The sequence below is a fragment of the Spermophilus citellus genome, assembly GCF_964194105.1.
Source record: "Spermophilus citellus genome assembly, chromosome: 6".
Classification (NCBI taxonomy): Eukaryota; Metazoa; Chordata; class Mammalia; order Rodentia; family Sciuridae; genus Spermophilus; species Spermophilus citellus.
This window is the reverse complement of record NC_138187.1, coordinates 153,508,618-153,527,267: the sequence shown is the minus strand read 5'-3', so window position 1 is coordinate 153,527,267 and position 18,650 is coordinate 153,508,618. Positions and strand designations below refer to the sequence as shown.

General features: G+C 48.0%; 1 protein-coding gene, 1 long non-coding RNA gene and 1 pseudogene across 3 annotated transcripts in view; 2 read left to right on the top strand and 1 right to left on the bottom strand.

Annotated features, from left to right (window-relative positions):
• Positions 1 to 18,650, bottom strand: part of LOC308650944 — a 902,096-nt gene that overhangs the window by 89,703 nt on the left and 793,743 nt on the right. The gene's annotated exons all lie outside the window — the stretch shown is intronic.
• The window catches only part of QSOX1 (quiescin sulfhydryl oxidase 1), a 37,090-nt gene that overhangs the window by 1,958 nt on the left and 16,482 nt on the right, over positions 1 to 18,650 (top strand). The window contains exons 2-4 of the mRNA XM_081300262.1: positions 6,906 to 7,006; positions 16,191 to 16,236; positions 16,723 to 16,825. Coding sequence (XP_081156388.1) covers positions 6,906 to 7,006; positions 16,191 to 16,236; positions 16,723 to 16,825 — 250 coding nt within the window. The remainder of the gene's footprint in view (positions 1 to 6,905; positions 7,007 to 16,190; positions 16,237 to 16,722; positions 16,826 to 18,650) is intronic.
• On the top strand, positions 14,329 to 15,607 carry LOC308652289 (large ribosomal subunit protein uL4-like; annotated as a pseudogene). The gene has a single exon. The product of its transcript is annotated as a large ribosomal subunit protein uL4-like (transcript).

Here is an 18,650-nt window from a genome sequence, read left to right as displayed (position 1 = left end):
TTCATCAAGTGAGAACAGTAGGCATTTTAGGGAATAGGCCTTTCTAGAGAAAGGAGAACTAGAACTGTTGTTCCCTTCCTGTGTTGTTATTATTTCTTGATAAACTCAACTAGTTGTAGTGGAATGCATATGTAGATGTCAGTTTTCTAACAGCCTCTCTCTTCCCCTGAGCAGCTATTCACAAAGGACTTCCTGGAGTGGCTGGATGGAATGATGCATATATCTTTTAATTATATGGTCCTGAAAAATAATCTTTTAACAAAATTACAAACACTTTTACCTCCAATTTACACTTGCCCACATGCCTCTCTGGTCCATCTCCTGTGTGAGCTGTTACTAAACTGCCCTTCACACAACCTGATGAGGGAACGAGGGAGGAAGAATGTGGGCCACGGAACTGGAATACATAAAGGGAGGTTAATTCAGGGGACATTGTGGACCTGAACATCATAAAAGTCCCCCAATCAGTTTCCACTTTGAGGCTATAAGAGCTTTTTAATGGCTGCAGATGGACTTATTCTAGAAGATTCTTTGATCTCGAGTGTGCTGGAGGGTAAGATTAGCTTCCAGCTGACTCATCTATTTGGCTTCTTGCAATTTGAAGTTTTCCTATGAATTAGACATCCAGAAGCTGAGCCAACCTACTTTTGGATGAGGGTTGCCACTTCCAAAGTGGTCTTTTCCCAGTGCAAGGAGTGAAAATCCTTCCCCAAAAAGAAAAGTTAAAGCCAAACTTAACCTCTTAAAGGAAAAATGAAAGCATCAGTCTGAAGGAGAACCAGGGTAAGTGATAGGTAGGAGGTTTCTGTGGAAACTGAGGGTCTCATGTGAGCCATGGGGATCAACATTGTGTAGGGGGAGGTCACTGGTAGAATCTGGCATTGGCCTGTAATGGTGAGGCATGTCCTCCACTCCAGTCCATAGGGGACTTTCCTGGTGAGACCCTGCTGAAAACCTATAAATTTATCTCACCTCATCTCTGTATTCTCAAGTTCCTAGAAAAGTTGAGGTTGTGAGCCAGCAGAGGGCTGCTCTCATACCACCCTAGACCCTGCCAGTGCGGCACATTCCTGCTACTGATAATATAAGTATCTTGGAACAGAAGCACAGAGAGTGTGGAAGTTCATGGAGGGAGAGAGGAATTTTGCAATTCTGCCCAGTTAACTTGGGGCATTTAATCTGACTGGACAGGGCACATTTCTTCAGTGACTTGGGTGATAGGTTCTCTGGGGCATTTGCTGCCCTGGGGCAAAGCTGTTATTTCTGAGAGCTTTCTTTCCCCTTTCTATGTCAGAGAAACTTGTATTATCTTACCATATGTTCCAGAAATGGATTGTGTTCAATTGAGAACTTCATTATTATTCACTGGCTAATCATTCAGCAAATATTTGTTGAGTCAGAAATCATTGTTTACTTTGCAGTTGGGGCAGTGGACTACACACAGCAGGAAAACTGGTGTCAGTACGAAGCTGTGTTTGAAAATGGCAGAAGGAGTGGTTCGTTTCTTATTGAGGAATTCATGAAAGGAAGTAATCACAGAGAGCTAACCTGTCACCAAAATCCTTTATTAAAGCAATTATTTATCACATATTTTTCTTAACATTTTGCTGAGGGTCTTTTGTGTATTAGGGAAAGTACTGGGGAATTGAACCAAGGGGAGCCTCTACCACTGAGTCATATCTCTAGCCCTTTTAACTGTTTTAATTAAAAAATTTTTTGAAGTTGTGGATGGACCCTTATTTTATTTACATGTGGTGCTGAGAATCAAACCCAGTGCCCCACATATGCCAGGCAAGTGCTCCACCACTGAGCCTACAGCCCCAGCCCCTATTTATTTATTTATTTTTTATTTTGAGACACGTTCTCATTAATTTGTGGAATCTGGCCTCAAACTTGTAATCTTCCTGCCTTAACCTCCTGAGTTGCTGGATCTATAGGTGTGTACCCAAGTCTAGCTTTCTAAGAATTCTTATAGACTGTTGTTACACATATCTTTACTAGTAAAAATGTCTGAGACATAGATCATATCATGATCATTGTCTTTTTGGGGGAACCTAGGAGTACTGGGGATTAAACCCAGAGGTGCTTTACAACTGAGCACCCCCCAGCCTTTTTTATTTTAAGATGGGGTCTCACTCAGTTGCTTATGGCCTCACTAAGTTGCTAAGGCTGGCCTCAAACTTGTGATCCTCCTGCCTCAGCCTCCCAGATTGCTGGTATTACATGTGTGCACCATCATGCTGGCTAACCCCAGGCCTTTATGACTCTGTAGAGCCTGGCAGGAGGAGGAAGAGTACTCCAGGTAGGAGAACAGCATGTGCAGAGCCATGAAAATAAGATTTGTAAGACAAGTTTGAGTGACCATGAGCATGGTTGGCTTTGCCTCCCTTTCATGGACACAGATGACGCCTCCTACTTGTATTCCTATAGTGTCTAGTGTAAAACCTGGTACATGGCAGGAGTCTACTAAATACTCAATGGCCTGAGCCTCAAAGGATTCCAGAAGAGAATGTGAACAATAGAAGCTTATGCTGGTGCTGTGTGGCTCTTGACTCAAACCTGGGTTGTCAAGCCAGATGGGAGGGGTGGAGAAGGCATTTTGTCTATCCCATGACCTCACTGCCCAAAAGCCTTCATCAGGGTAGAAGGAAGGGATATGATGGTGACTGCACAGCCCTGAACTAGTTGGGCATGGTATAAACAATCTCTTTCTCCCTCTCTCTCTCCCTCTCTCTCTCTCTCTCTCTCTCTCTTTGGTACTATGGATTGAACTCAGGGGCACTTAACCACTGAGCCACATCCTCAGCCCTTTTGTATATTTTATTTAGAGGCAGGGTCTCATTAAGTTGCTGAGGCTGGCTTTGAACTATTGATCTTCCTGCCTTAGCCTCCCAAGCTGCTGGGATCACAAGCATGCGGCAGGTATAGACTAACTATCAGGAGGACTCCTGAAGACTTGGATGGGGTGTCAGAGTTGAGAACAGGTGGGGTCTAGTCACTGGACCACTAGATCTCACTGGCTCTTGGAGATTTGGGTAAATCTGTCTCTACCTTAATGAGGGGCCAGGCTTGATTGACATTCAGAAGTTACATGGCCATTTTTCTTGTCAAGAGGCATTTACCATCCAGCACCTGAATGGTTATCAGAGCTGGTATAGACCATCCATGCTGGCCCGCATTTGACCATGAGAGAAGACACATCTGGAGCTCTTGGTACTCCGGCTAGTTGCGACTATGAACAGTCTTCTAACTCTGGATGCAGTGCCCCTTCTGCACTTGTGAGTGGGGAGGAGGACCCTGCCTGTGCCAGGGGAAACTCCCAGGTACAGCAGAATTCCCACCATGGAATATCTTCTCACTGCAGAGTGCCCCCTTACCTATCACTCCAGAATTCACAGCTCTCCTGGCTTCTCTTGCTTCCATACCCTTCCCATCTCTATTTCCTATTTACTCTATTAGTAGAAAAATTACTCTGTAAGGCAATAATTGCACTAGCAGTTTTCCAGAGTGGGTGGGTGGTGTATTAAAGTCACCAAACACCTCAGAATGCTCCTCTTGCCCAGATGGCAAAGCACTTAGTTAAATGCAGCTTTGCTTTACCAGCAGGACACTCAGATAAGGCAAATTTAATTTAAATACCTTAATAGGCTTTTATTTATGATTCTAGATCTTGTAACATCTCATTTTATTAAATAGAAAGAGTGATCTGATGAGCTGAGCAGAGGAGTGTGGCTTTATAGACAGAAAAGGGCTGAAGACAGCAGGAACAGAACAAAACTGGATTAGTCTTTCAGAGTTGCTTTTCTTATAATCATTAAGCAGAGGGGAACTTCTTATCATGTGGCTAAAAGTGGCCTGTTTGGAAATTTGGCTGTTCTCTTTACTGATATCTGGGAAGGTCAGAGGACAGCTTCAACTTGGTGACTCTATTTTGGTTTGGTCTGTTGGGCATAATGTAGGAGCTCAATCCAAACCAATGGCTTCCTGTAAACTTTATTAACATATTAGAATAATGAATAGCCAGGTCCATAGTGATTATTGTCAAACTGAAGCTTTATTTGTCATTATGGCTCATTAAGGTACTGACATGGGTAGTTCTGAGAAACATTCCTTGGACAGGACTTTTCCAGCTCCTGACTGACCCCAGCTTCCTCCTCCCTTCCCCTTGAAGCTGGGGCAGATCAGAAGAGGCACTAAGGAATCAAGGCATAAAGAGAAGGAGGCAAAGACAGCTCCCAGCATTGCCGTTGCTCTTGTCCACTGCTCAACAGTTGCCCCCCATGGGCCCTCCATGCCTATGGGTTGGAAAGCCAATAGAGCAGACCTCAGTTCTGACCTGAGTCCTTCTGAGACCAGCTCAGAGGCTCAACTCCTGAGTTCAGACCCCAGATTCACCATTAATTAGACTACCATGCCCTGTGCATGGCTATCTAATCTTTGTTTTACAGATGAGGAAAGCAGGTTTAAAGATAAAAAGCTTCTTACTTCCTCATAGGGTTGTTCAGAGCACCAAAGGAGATAAATTTGGCTCACAGTAAACTCAGTACATTTGCTGAGAGCATTGTGCTCTAAATGAGTGCTGAGCCTAGGCTGCCACTGACTGCTGTGAGTTATGGAGAATGGTATTTAACTAGAAGACAAACTCTTCCCACTATGCTCTTTCTCATGCAGGAGGCTATTGGAGCAAAGAGCACAAATGCAATGACCTTGTGAGGTGGAGAGGACAGTAGGTTTTCCAGTTCAGTTGGTCTTGGATGAACTGGGAGGCTTCTCAGTTTGTGTCCTCATTTGCAGAGTCGGGGCATGATGCCCACCTCAAGTGGCCGTGGTGGAATACAATCATACAGAGTATGCCGTGGGTACTCATGAATGCCAACTTCACATTCTGTCCTCTTCCAGTCCCTTCAAGGATCTTCATGCCTTAGCAGAAGTGAGTACCAGTTCTGGCCTGAGGGATAGTGGTCTGTACTCTTAGAGGAGGAACAGTTGAGGCCTTTGGTTCTTTGAATACCCTGAGGGTCCTTGCTGGTAGAAGACCACAGAAATTGCTTCTTTTCTGCCTTTACGTCTAATTGAGACTTTCTTGAGGTCAGCTGGATCTCTTTTCTGCATATCCCCAGAATAAGGTGATCAGAGCCCTTAATGCAAATTAGGAGCCAAACTTAACAGTGTGCCAGATAGTCCTAGGAAGTGAACTGTGCTTTCCACTATCCTTGGTTATCCTCCCTTTGGTGAGGGACACAGAAGGGATCTGGTGTGCTCTTGCCTGTGATCCAGAGCAAAACCCAGGACCTCTAGGTATCAGGCTGTTGTAGGGGAGCTCTTCTCTTCTGTGACCTTGCTGTAGCCTCTAAAGAATATCAAATGAGTGAATACAGGCATAATCACAGGTGACTGACTTTAATCTCACCCACCATCTGGACCCCAGGAAAGACTGAGGCTGGGAGCATAGAGAAAATGTTTTAGCAAGAGTGCTCTTCCAGATGGTCTTCTGACCTGAGTCAGTTGTATAATTCAGTAAACATTCACTGATCATCTATTTTGTTCTGGGTAATGGGATGCTAGGCAGAGGGTGCAAAAACAAAAAGACATTTGGAGCTGGGCAGGGTTGTAACTGTGTGGTGAAAACATGAGTGATGCCCCTGAGCCTTGGGCAGAAACAGCTCTTCCTGGGGAAAAACAACACTGAGTTGGACCTGATGTAAGGAGTTTGTGGGGAGCCTAGGTAAGGTGGGCTGACAGGCCCTTTCTCAGGGGGAGTAGCTGGAGATGGGAGAGAGAGCTGTGCTTTCAGGGAAAGAGAAAACTTTGGTTTTCCTCTGGGGAAGTGGTAAGAGGAGGCTGGATGTGTGGGCAGAAGCCAGATCAAGCATTGCTTATGGCGCTAGTCAGCTGCACTGAGTGTTGAGGCTCTACTCCATCTTAGCTTTTCCTGCACTACTCATGCCTTGTCCACAAGGCTGATCTCTGATGTCCAAACTCTTGCAGGTCTGTGCTCCATAAATTGGTACCAGTAACTGCTGTCTCACAGTTTGTGTGGCCTTTTGTATGTGCTTGCCTTGCAGCTGGGCAGCCTCAGTGTAAGGTGGTGCTTCAGTAGGTGCTCACAGGGCCACTGACCTGGAATCGGAGCTCAGGGGACCTGCCTAGTGTATGTTAGTTTTCTGTTTTCCAGACCCTGGTCTTTGCTATTATCTCTCTGCCAGTAAGTTTCAGTGAAGAGAGGCCTCATGGCCTGGGACCTGCTGAGGGAGCAGGGTTAATGTCCTTTCAGACGCTCGCCTCAGCTTTCTTCCTTGCCATTCCTAGATTCCAGATGCGTTCCTTCCTCCCCTAAAAATTCCTGCCTCCATTTCTTGCCAGGGACCTGCTTCCTAACACCCTATGCCTGATCCACCCAAGCTGGGCTGATTGCCAGTACCTCTGGCCCTGGAAACCCTGAGGGTCTACTGGGGAATGCCAAGCCCCCCTGAGCCATGCACTCCACCCTTCTGGAACTGATCAGACTCTCAGATGACCATAGGACAGAGGTGATACCAGGCTTTTTCAGGGGCAGGCTCCTTTCACATTTCTCTCCCGCTCTCCAGCATCTTCCCTTGCCTCCAGAGCACTAGGGGCAGGCAGAGCATCACCAGCCAGCATTGCCTATGCTATGTAACTTACACATCACCTGGGCTGCAGAACTGTGTGCTAAGCACAGGCTCTTGGGAGGCTCTGTCTGATGCAGACTAAAGGGAGTACCTCAGAGGCCCTCTTCTGATGAAGGTGCGACCTTTCTCATTTCAGCTTTGGGGTCAGGTGCTGTCGGGGTTGGTATGTGGGGGATGGTGTTGTGTGGGGAAGTTAGGTAAGACACAGAGTGTGTGCCCGCTTCTTTTGCTTACCCTGTTTTCTTATCCTTTCAGACTGGAGGCCAGCACTGAACCTTGCTGCCCTAGATTGTGCTGATGAGTCGAATACTGCCATCTGCAGAGACTTTAGCATTTCAGGCTTCCCTACTGTGAGGGTATGTGACAAGGATGGGGGAGGTGAGGGTGGTGAGTGGCTCCGGTCAAGCATCTCACCAGCTGCTCTGTGCTTCCCTGGCATCTGCCCAGATGCTGCATTTCAGGGGTCCATCATTGCTTCTAGGCCTGAGTTGTTTAAATCCCAGCCCCTGGAATAGTGTCCCTCTGCTAGATGATGTAAATGTTTTAGAGGTGGAGGCAGAAAAGGAAGATTCATTTATTTTGGAAAAGTGTGCTTTTTGTAAAGGAAATGGCCCTGTGTGGGTGTGCTGGGCTGGGCAGATTTTAGCTGCTCTGAGTGAGCTGTGTGTGAAGTGACCTTCACTTCCTCACTCCTGACTTCCCAGCCTTGGAGTTCTGACCTCTCTCTGTAAAACCAGGATTCAGCCTCTGACCCATCCTTGGACAGAATCAGGCTCTAGGGGCTTAATTGTGGGAGACCGACTGGCACGTGACAGAATTAATTCCCCTGCTGGGCGATGTGTCAGTCAGCAGCAGTGCTGCTAGACCTCCCTACTCTTCTAGGGTTTGAGTGACTGTGTCTTGGTGCATGGGCGTGCCTTGCTACATCTCCATGGGTGGAGCTATGCTCACCTGTTCCTTTGTAATATTATCCCTTGCTCTGCCTGAGATAGAATGTTCCTTGGAAGTGCCTTGTGTGAGTCCCCTTCTCTTACTGTGCCCTTGGGTGTGGCCTACCCAGGTGTCAGTCAACCTGCTGACAGCAGACATCATGAAGCTAGACTCAGCCCCTTGAAACCTGACCCCTTGCCACCTGACCCCTTGCCTCATTTAAATAGCTTCTCCTCAATAAAATGGGTCAGCACGTGCATGCTCTCTCTGTCTCTCTTTTTCTGTGGACCCTTAAGGTCAGAGGAGCCGTCACAGCAACCCCAAAGAAAAAGGTATTTGTGTCTTTTGTTAGCCCAGTCCCCTGGAGTGACCCCTGAGTGTTTTAGTCTTGAGCAACCCGGCACTTAGTGTTAGTTCCTCAGAGGAATCCCAGAGACACTGAGAAGCCTCATCCTTATCAAGCAAGGGGTTTGACCTACAAGTGCTCATAGAGCAGCTTCAGCCCACAATGGAGATGCCAGTACCTCAGAAAGCAGGGATCCATGGCACAGAGTTGTCACACCTGAGGCATGAGGACTCTTTCACCCAGCTCTTGCAGAAGGAGCTACGAGCTCTCTGATGATGCTTGCCTGCCAGCTTGCCCACCACAGGGCACCAGCAGCTTGATCAATGTCTGAACAACTTCCCAGGCTCTAAATTGGAGGCCCAGCACAACCCTGAGCAGCAAGGATGCTGCAGTTATAGTGAGGGCCCTCCCTGGACTCAGGCCTAGCTCTCATCCAGTTAGTTTTCTTCTAAGTATAAGAGACCAAATCCAATTCTTTCTCCCTGCTATAAAATGATATGCTCCCCCTCACCAGAATGGCAGCTAAAAAGGCAGTGTCCTCTGTAGCCATTAAGAGTAATCAGGAAATGCCTTTGAAAGCTAAAATGCCAAGTATTGTCCCTGGAACAAAATATCCCTGAGCTAGGGACCTGGAGTTCTAAGCAGACTTATGAGCTGGAACACAGCCTAATTACCCAGCAGCTTTTATCTCCAGGAATGTCCAGCTCTGACTCCACACCACCTTTCTGTTTCTCAAGGCCCTTTCTAAACTATTGCCTCTTAGGGTCAGGGCCCAGGCCCAGGCTCTGAGGCCAGTCTAGTCTGCGGGGCAATGCAGCAAGTGAGCAGCTTCTGCCATATTATTTAGAGCTGGTAGGAAAAAGACTGCTTAGCCATCATCCATTTGAAGTAGACTTCCCTGGCAAGGACATTGCCCTGTCCTCTGCCCCATGGTATGTAAGTGAAAATGGGGTGCCTTGTGCTGGGCCAGGGTAGCACTGAGTGGGAAGTGTAGGAATACCAATGTGGCAACAGGAGCTGTCATTCACAGGCTGACAAGGGTGCAGCCACTGTCCAGTACCCCAGCCTTGGTATAGTGGCCAGTCAGAACAGCCTGTTGGGGTTCCTCAGGGCTCAACACCTGGGGCTTTCTGTTCTACCTGTGAGAGGCTGGGCCCAGTATGTATGAAGGAGGCAGTCACAGGTGCAGAGGCTCCTCAGCAACCTCCCCAGGTCACGCAGCACACGCAGCCTGGATGCCTCAAGTGATTAATCACTCTCTACCCACGCAGCCGGCTGTGGGAGGGGCTAGGAGGGCCTTAGCTGGTCTTCTTGGCCTTCCCCTGTCTCCAGACAGGCAGCACCTGGCTGAGCCAGTCTGGTAGTCAGCTGTCCATTTCTTAAGCTCTCCAGAGACTAGCGTGGCCTTCCTTGGCGAAACCTTCCCTTCTCTCCTGAACCTGGTCCTCAGCTTCAGCCAGGGGAAGCACTCAGTGCCCTGTCTTCAGGACTCTAGGTCATGGCCAAGCAATTTCAAGCTGCTAGGGGGTCCTTGTTCTGTGCTGTGGTTTTCAAACGTTTTCTAACTGTAAGAAGTCTCTATTTTACATTGTGATCCCAAAATTGGTTTGTATCTGTTGATAAAACAAATTTCACAATGTATATTCTTATTAAGTGCAATACACTGATATTTTCATTTTAGAAAAATACTATGTTTCACTAAATTGATTTTACAGCTAGTGCTTTTTAAAACACTACTCAGATTTCATATCTCCGGAGATTCTGGCCCTTCAAGACAGTTCACCATAATTCTGGCCACAGTCAATGACATACCTCACTGTCCTTTTCTATGTCTCCTGCCCCTTGTCACCATAAACAGAGTAAGCTTCTACCAGCCCAGCCTGTTTAGCAAACAGCTGGCCCTGAAGGGCAGGCTCTGGCTGTGTCAGATCCCCATCAGACCTGAGCTGGAATCCTGGAAGAAAACAAAGAAACAGGGAGGGAGGGGCTGGTTTGCAGTAGGTTCTGACTAGGCTACTGAGGAGGGGCCTTTCTCTGGGCCACTGCAGTGCCCCTCTGTGGGCAGTGGAATGGGACCCTTTGTGGCCAAGGCTTGGCTGAAATGGAGGAGAGGACATGTCTTCCCTTTGCAAGATACCAAGGAGATCATGATGTGGGTTCAGATCCAGTCTCCTCTGCTTTCTGGGTGACACTTGGCCCGTTTCGATATCTATAAAAAGGACTGACAATGCCTGCCTGGTGGGACTGTGGTCACACGTGAAGCCAGGCCTTGCCTGTGAAAGTGCTGAGAATGGGTATTATTTGGGGTTCAGTAAATGAAAGTTTTCTTCTTGTTGTCCCCGGGGTGGGGGGGTGCTGATGGGTGGCCAACAGCAGCTAGTGAGGGGATGTTTGCTGGGTGCTCAGCACTGTGGGAGAGGCCAGGTGCGTCTGACACGAGGACACACACTAACTGGCTGAGTGGTCCAAACAAGGCGAGGACAGGAGGAATGGGCCCAGAGAGGACATTTTGTAGGAGGGAACTTCTGCGTGTGTTGAAGGATGGGTGGCATTGGCTAGGACAGGGGAGGAGCATGGCAGAACACCACAGGAGGGAGTAGGGGGTGAGAGTATCCCAAAGTCAGACTCTTTGTAGGCAGAACCATGTGGCATATTGAGGGGACCTGTTGGGCAGAGGCTTATGTTTGGGGTAAGGCAGGGCAGGGGAGGAAGGAACCCAGTATGGCAGGTCCTTGAAAGCCAGGCTGGTAGTGTAGATGCCCTATAGAGTGTCAAGTCAGCCGTTATCTTATGTGGCTCCTGCTATGAGGGTGGATGTCAGGGGTGAGGGCAGGGCTCAGAAAGATGTCTCCTCTGTGTTACCAGCCGTCTCCCAGCTACCTTCCTGTCCACAGCACAGGAAGTGGCTAAGGTTGTCTGTCCTCCTGGGCTCACCATAAAATACTTGGAGATCGGGTCATTCTTCTGAAAACCTGTTAATGGAAGTTTGTGTTCAGTGCCATGGCTGGTCACAGCTGGGAAGCATGCCCATGTGCAGCTATGTGGTCCCCAGGGAGGCAGTCCTTCTGTAGGTTCCGGTTGGCCTGCCTGGTACCACCTGCTTCCCTGCTTCTGGGGAGAGGCAAGGACCTCACAGGTGCCCCACGGGCAGGAGGGCAGAGCTCCCGTCTTGTGTAAAGAGATGAAAGGGGCAGGCACAGATGCCCTGGGGAAAAGAAGACTCACTCCCGAAGGCTCAGTTGCCTGTTTCCAAGGGGTTGTGGTGGTTTCCTGGGGCAGGTACACGCTTCCAACAGCTACTTAATAAGTAGACAAAAATGTGTCCTGACTAGATTTTCACCTGAGCATCCAAGGTGATCAAAGTGCAGAGTTTGTGTTCAGCTGAACAGTCTGTTGAGTACCTCCGTGTGCTAGATGCTGTGCAGGCTCGGCAGGGCTTGCAGAGATGAATGCATTCTGTCGCCTCCTGGTTGGGTGGAAAATTCTAGTCCTTTGTAGCTGGAGTGTAGGGAATGGGTAGCAGTAGGAAGTCAGTTTGGTTTCAGATTCTGGAAACAAGTTGTGGAATGCTGTAAATTTGGACCTTATTCGTGTGCACTGGGGAGTTAATAGAAGAGATTTGAGGAGGAGTGACATGTTCAGACCAGAATTGTGCCTTAGAAAGCTAACCTTGCTGGCAATGAGGAATAAAAAGATGGAGCATATTAAATTTTCTGACTTGTGAAAGGAGAACAATAGGGACAGATGCAGTAGTCTAGGAAATAGGTTCTCACCTATTGACTCTGCCTAGACAAGGCAACAGGTGAAGAGAGAGAGCTGTTGAAGAGTATCCTGAAGTCAGACTCTCAGAACCTGTCAGTGGGAGAGGGAGAAGCTGGTCTGGGTGACAGGGAGGAGGACCAATTACTGGGTGAGATAAGAAACAGGTTGGAGAAGCAGGTTGAAGGAGGGTGATTCAGTCTTGGTGTGTGTGTGGGTTCCCCGACATCTGTACAGAGGCCACCAAGAGGAACCATAAGTCTAGGACAGGTGAGGACCTAAGACAGGTGGTTCAGATTGCAAATCAGTTGGAGAAAGTAGATGATTTTGGTGAGGGAGAAATGATGGGCATGTTCTTGAATCATGTATTCAGTCACTCACTGAAAGACGTAGACTGGGCCCAGCACCACCACCCCCACACACACACACACAAAAGGCGTAGACTGAGCCTCCTCTTTGTGACAGTTTCTTCAAGGGCTCGTTAAACACAACAGTGCCACGATCTGATGTGTGGCTGCCAGAGAGCTGGGGGCAGGAGATGGCAAGGACAACAGCACAGGAGAGCAGTCATAGGTGCAGCTAGAAGTAGCCAAGGAGGGCTGGTCCATGGTAAGCAAAGAGGGGAAGTGGTGGTATGCAAGCAGAGAGAATATCAAGGAAACGTGGAATATCAAGACAATGTGGCACAAAAAGTGACCCACACCAGCCATGGAGACGAAAAGCAGACAGGAATATCATCAGATACTATGGGGAGACCAGGGATCAGTGGAGCAGCCAAAGAGAATGTCACCAGCAAGCTTTCCCAGAACACTGTCAACCAGTGGTGGAGCAGGCACCAGAGCCGGCTGGTTGGGGAACCTAGAGAGAGGTCAGAGAAGTGGGAAGAGGGTTTTGAGATATTTGGCAGTGAGGGGAGGGGAAATAGGAAATGCAGGAGAAGGAAGGAGTCTTCTCTTCCCTCCACCTTCCTCCTCTTTCTGTCCTTTCTTCTTTTAAAGTTTGCACTAAAGGGGTCTAGGACAGGTGAGGACCTGTCTTAGGTCCTCACCTGTTTGTAGCTTAGGGAAGGGAAAGGATGAAAAAGATAATTGATAGGGAAAAGTCCCCAAAGAGTATGCTGCGTGGGAACCAGAGCTCTGATGGTGACATTGTTCTAGAAAGTAGAAGGGAAGCTTCTGAGGACAGAAGGAGGGAAGGCAGAGTGACAGTACAGTGGCTAAGAGTGGAAGCAGAGCCTTCCCTTAGCCCTGTACCTCATGAGGGTCCCTTGGAGTCCCTGTGTTCCCCCAGGTAACTCTTAATGCCATCTCCCAGCTTGTATGGTTGGGTCTGAGATTTAGCAGGGGCTGAGGGGTGCTTGATGAAGGGAAGATCGGTCTCTTTTAAGGCAGGTACCTGCTCAGACTTGGGTGACCTGATGGCTGATGAAGGAAAGGTACTGGTTACCTCTCAGATCTGAAAGTGACAGCTGTAGGTATGTGAAGGGCCTACAGTTCAAGGCTTCAGTATGTCAGAGGTGTTCTTCTGCCTGGGAAGCAAGGTGCAGTCTGTCCTGTCTGTAAATACACAAGGACACTGACACCAAGTGAGTGCAGATGCAAAACTTCTATTTTATTTTTGGGAAACAATGTCTGCCCACAAATGCCTGAACATATATTATCAGCTTGGTCTCATGTCACAATTCTGGAACGTGTGATCATTTTTATAGGTATTACGATAACATAATTTTACTATGTCAAGATTTGTTCAAAACACTCTTAAAATATCTGTGGCATGTGTAAATGGATTGTTTTCACTTATGAATAAAAGTTGATATTCATGTTTTAAAAAGAGAATACAACAGAGAGCAAGGTAGGGGCCAGGTGAGGTCAGAAGGAGCAGGAGAAGGCTTCAGCTGAAGAGATGGTATTTCTTTGCAGTCTGTTCCTTGTGTGGGTAAGGGGGGTAGAGTTGGTCTCCAGATTTTAGTTTCCTGCCTACACATGGCCAGAACACACAGTCCTAGCTTATCAGCATTTACTAGTGTTTAAAAAGAAGAAGATAAAGAAATAATTATGTCATGCTGTAGTTAACATTTAGTGATTTCTGTATGTACCAAGCACTTTAGATGTGTTGTCATTGAATCTTCACAATTCAAGGTAAGTGATGTCATCCTCATTTTAAATACGATATACTAAGTAAGGTTCAGAGAGGTTGATGGGTTGCCAAAGGTCTCACAGAGTATAGCAGAGTCAGGTCTTAAAGATCCCAGGGCCATTCAGCCATCAGCTTGTGGTAAGGCCAGTGGCTGTGCTTTTAGAGGCAGAGGCCCAAAGTAGCAAAAAGCAGCCCTGAAGTTAAGGGCCTGGAGGCAGAAGCTTCTTCTTTGCCTTCAGGCTCTTCCTCAGGCAGTTAAGTGATTGTCCTTAAGGAGGACTGCTCTGTTCTTTCTTGAGTTAGGAGGGCACGGGCAAGGGCCTTGGCCACTATACTGCCACTTGGGCAGAAGCCCAGATTCTAAAGAGTTGTCCAATGTTCTCTGTCCTCGTGCGCCAAGGAGGGACAGATTAGGCCTGGGGTGTCATGTACATGGGAAAGGAAGACAAAGTGATGAATCAAAGTGGCCTGTCTTTTTCCTGAGGGAGCAGCTGAGTTGAGAGAATCATGACCCTCTCCCTTCCCAGTCACGGTGTGTGCTCGACCCCTGACATCTGCACTCTGAAAAGGGGGAGTCATCTGGCAAAAATGTCACTTTGCCTGCTGTGTTCAAGGCTCTAATTAGATCAGATATTGTGAACTTTGTTCACACCAACTTATGTAAAAACATCAGACAGCCCTGTGCTGTCAGTGAATTAGTAGGTCATCAGACCAGCGCTGAGTCTTGAGCTACTGGCAGAGCTGTGGCTCGATTTCCAGAGTTCAAGATGGTGGGAACCACTGTTCTGGCCGAGTGCCTTTGGAAACGTGTAGAGGAGGCTGCATGTTTGCATCAACCAAAACATGGCATCGTTGACACTGTAGAGTGAACACAATCCAAAAACGCTATGCCATCTGCTCTGCCTTGGCTGCCTCAGCCTTACCAGTGCTGGTCATGTCTGAAGGTCATAGAATTGAGGAAGTTTCTGAATGCCCTTTGATGGTGGAAGATAAAGTTGAAGGTTACAAGACTACCAAGGAGGCTGTTTTGCTTCTTAAGAAACTTAAACCCTGGAATGATGTCAAAAAGGTCTGTGCCTCACAACGAATGAGAGCTGACAAAGGCAAAAGAAGAAACCATCCTCGTATCCAGAGAATCCAGCGCAGGGGGCCCTGTGTTATCTACAGTGGAGACAATGGTATCATCAAGGCCTTCAGAAACATCCCTGGAATTACTCAACTTAATGTAAGCAAACTGAACATTTTGAAACTTACTCCTGGTGGGCATGTGGGGCATTTCTGCATTTGGACTGAAAATGCTTTTTGGAAGTTAGACGATCTGTGTGGCCCTTGACATAAAGTGCTTCCCTCAGGAATAACTATAACCCCCCTATTCACAAGATGATCAGTGCAGACCTCAGCAGAATCTCGGAAAACCCAGAAATCCAACAAGCTCTCAGGGCACCATGTAAGATTCATTGCAGAGTCCCAAGAAGAATCCATTGAAAAATCTGAGAGTCATGTTGAAACTAAACCAATATGCAAAGACTGTGAGCCGGAAAGCCATTCTTCACCAGGCCAAGAATCACAAACTCCAGGTGGGTAAAGCAGAGGCAGCAGCCCAATCAGAATAAAAAAAAAAAAAAAAAGATCCGAAGGTGGTTGCAGGCAAGAAGCCTGTGGTAAAAAAGCAGGAAAGAAGGATGTTGGTGTTAAGCAGAAGAAGCAGCCTGTGGGGGAAAAGGCTGCACCTTCCAAGAAACCAACAGCTGAAAAGAAACCTCTCTTATTCCATAAGATCAAATAATTTTGGATAATTTATTTTGAATAAAGAACGGATCACAAAAAAACAATACAAAGTGGGCTGTGTGTGACAGACTTGTTCCCCACCCTGCGGTAGGTCCTGTTCTGGAGCCCCTCCCTTCACTGATACCTGCTGTGGCAGGCAGTCAGTGCTCTGTGATGGGACACCAGCCTGAAACCCCTTTCCCCAGACAAGGAGCAAGGACAGACTGACAGAGAGGAAAGCTGACATTTTCTAAGGGGCATATAAAGTGTTTTCTTTGTATTTTTTTCACACGAGTCGATAGTTATGTGTGAGCTTGTCTCTAGTGAGGTCTGTGAGCTGTCACCTCCAGCTGCCCTGTGTGCTTCAGCATTGTGGGGGAGGGGATTAGGTGGAGGGTAATGGAGCAGGGAATCAGTGTCCAGCCTTCAGAGAAGAACCTCCTGGTTTTTATTTTACAGATGAAGAAACTGAGGCTCAGAAAAGAAGTTTGTCCAAAATGATCCCAATTTATAAGCAGCTGGAGTTTAAACTGGGTCTGACACCACTCTTGTCCTCTTTGCCAGCATGAATTGCTGACTCTTGCCTTTGTGTTTTCTTCCAGTTCTTTAAGGCCTTTTCCAAAAGTGGAGTTGGAACAACGTTACCAGGTGGGTGTCCTGGCTCTGCCACAGTGTGCGTTATCAATGCCTTGATTCCCTCTTCTTCCTGGCCTTCTACTGGGTGAAGAGTCCCCAAGGGAAGCCTTATACATTTTCTTCTGTCAGCCTGGGAAAGACCCTAGGAAAACCAGGCTGAAGAAACTCCTTCAGGTGTGACCCATCCTAGGTTTGGGGGTGGGTCGAAGGGCACCACATCTCAAGAATAGCCTTCGTGTCAAAGTGGGTTGGCATCAGGGCAGACCAGATAGCCCCTGGAAGAGCCCTCAGAGGCCAGTGTGGGGGGGACTCCTTCCTTCCCTCTGAGGGAAGGGGCTCCTTGCTTTGCTTCAGGTCACAAGAGGAGCCCCCCTCCCCAACTTTGAGATAGGACTGTATGTGTGTCTCTCAGGACTGGGCCCTTGTTGCTGAGTGAGGCTGGAAGGGCACAGATCTGTTCTTTCCTAACTACCCCCTCATGCCTGTTTTCATTTACAGTGGCTGGAGCTGATGTGCAGACCCTTCGGGAGAGGCTCATTAATGCCCTGGAGTCCCACCGTGACACATGGCCCTCAGCTTGTCCACCACTGGAACCTGCCAGGTATTTTGGGCTTGGGGAGGCTGAGCACAATGTGGGCCGGGTCCTGCACCTGGGAGCAAGAGGGTGGTGGGAGCCGTAGGGCAGGGACCCATGTCGATTCGTTGCCTGTGGGGCAGACTCACAGTTTATCAGAGCCCGCAGACACCTGGGAGAGACTGTTGCAGTTTCCTCTTGCTGCAGGTTCTGAGGCCCCCTGTCCTCCAGCAGCAGACTGAGGGGCCAATGGTCCATTCTTCTGGGTGGGAAGGAGAGGACAGGTGGGGGATCTCCAGGTCATACCTGTTGCTCCCTGCCTGTTCTCAGGAGTATTGGAAGAGCAGCTGGATTTATAGGATCTAACCTAGGGAAGGCCACTGACAGAATTGGGGGTGGACAGGAGATCAAATACCATTTAGAAGAGAAGGGAAAGGGGCTCAGATAAGTAGGGGTTTGTCCCTATGACTAGAAGAGGGCTGTTTTTCTGAGTGGTGGCTGTGACTGGGGGGAGAGCAACCTTGGCTCCCTGTGCCACAGAACATCCGGTGTGGTGGCTGGTGTTCTATACCCACCTGCCAGGCAACCTTCCATATTGCCTCTTTCCTAGGAAAATTAGGATACTGCAGTGTTTGTTGTCTTGCACAAATTCTCCTGTAAAAGGAGACAGGAAGACTAAGCACTAGACCCCCAACTTCTGGATGAGAACTGAGGATAGGATAATGCCTACCTTGGGGACTCTTGCCAAGAGGGAACAAATTCAGGTACCAGCAGAGACAACTGAGAGAGCCCAGCCTCCAACTCAGCAAGGTCCTGGAGCTGGGAAGGCTGCTCAGGGCCAGTGTTTGCTTGATGCTTTCTAGGCTTGTGTGCTGGTGTCCTTCAAAGCCACAGCCCTGCTGAAAGTTTGTGTTTCTAGTATCAGCTGGGGTTAATCCAACTCACAGTGACTGCTTTATCGTCTCTCCCAGTTCACCCTCCTCCCAGAGGGCCTTGTGAAGACCCTGGGCTGCCCAGCATATGGTCCTGATATGGGTTGGGGTTCCTCAACCAGACCCCATCCCTTTGGGAAACACCTCCGCCACTCTGATGTTTCCTTCTTCATTTCTTGATGATTGTGTGTCTGTCTCTTACACACACAAGTACTTCTCCCATGGTGCATTTTTTAGCCCTGGGGATCTCCAAATAACAAATTGGCCAAATCTCCCATCTTCTCCAACTGACCCTCTTAAGCCACCTATTTCAGAAGGAGGCAAAGGTACATGGTGAAAGAAGTCACCTTTTCTAGGAAGCTGAGGATTTGCTCTTCTGCCAGCTGTGGGCAGGCTTAGGGACATAGTCTGAGAGGCCAGCCACCTGATGCTACCCCCGGAGGCTGTGGTATCTGTGACACCTCTTTATCCACTGAGTCGGGTGCACTCTGACTCCCACCTCTCTGGCATACCCTATTGTCCTATCATCAGGCTGGGCTCTGGCATCAGTCCCATGTTGCACCTCTCTCTGGAGCTGATTGCTGCCATGTCCTTGGGTCCAATAAAGGGAAATGAAGTGCCAAGTTGAAATTAAAAAGATGTGGTTGCCTTTTCCCTGTGACTTCTCACCTATCAGCCTCTTAAATATGCATGGAATGTTGTTGTTTTTAATTTTTTTTAGTTGTAGTTGGACACAATACCTTTATTTCCCGTATTTATTTTTATGTGGTGCTGAGGATCGAACCCAGTGCCTTACACATTCTAGGTGAGTGCTCTACCACTGAGCCACAACCCCAGCCTGGAATGTTTTTAATAAGAATAAGGAAACAAATAATTTTTGTATTATTTTCTATTGAGACAAGAGTTTTTAAAATAAATTA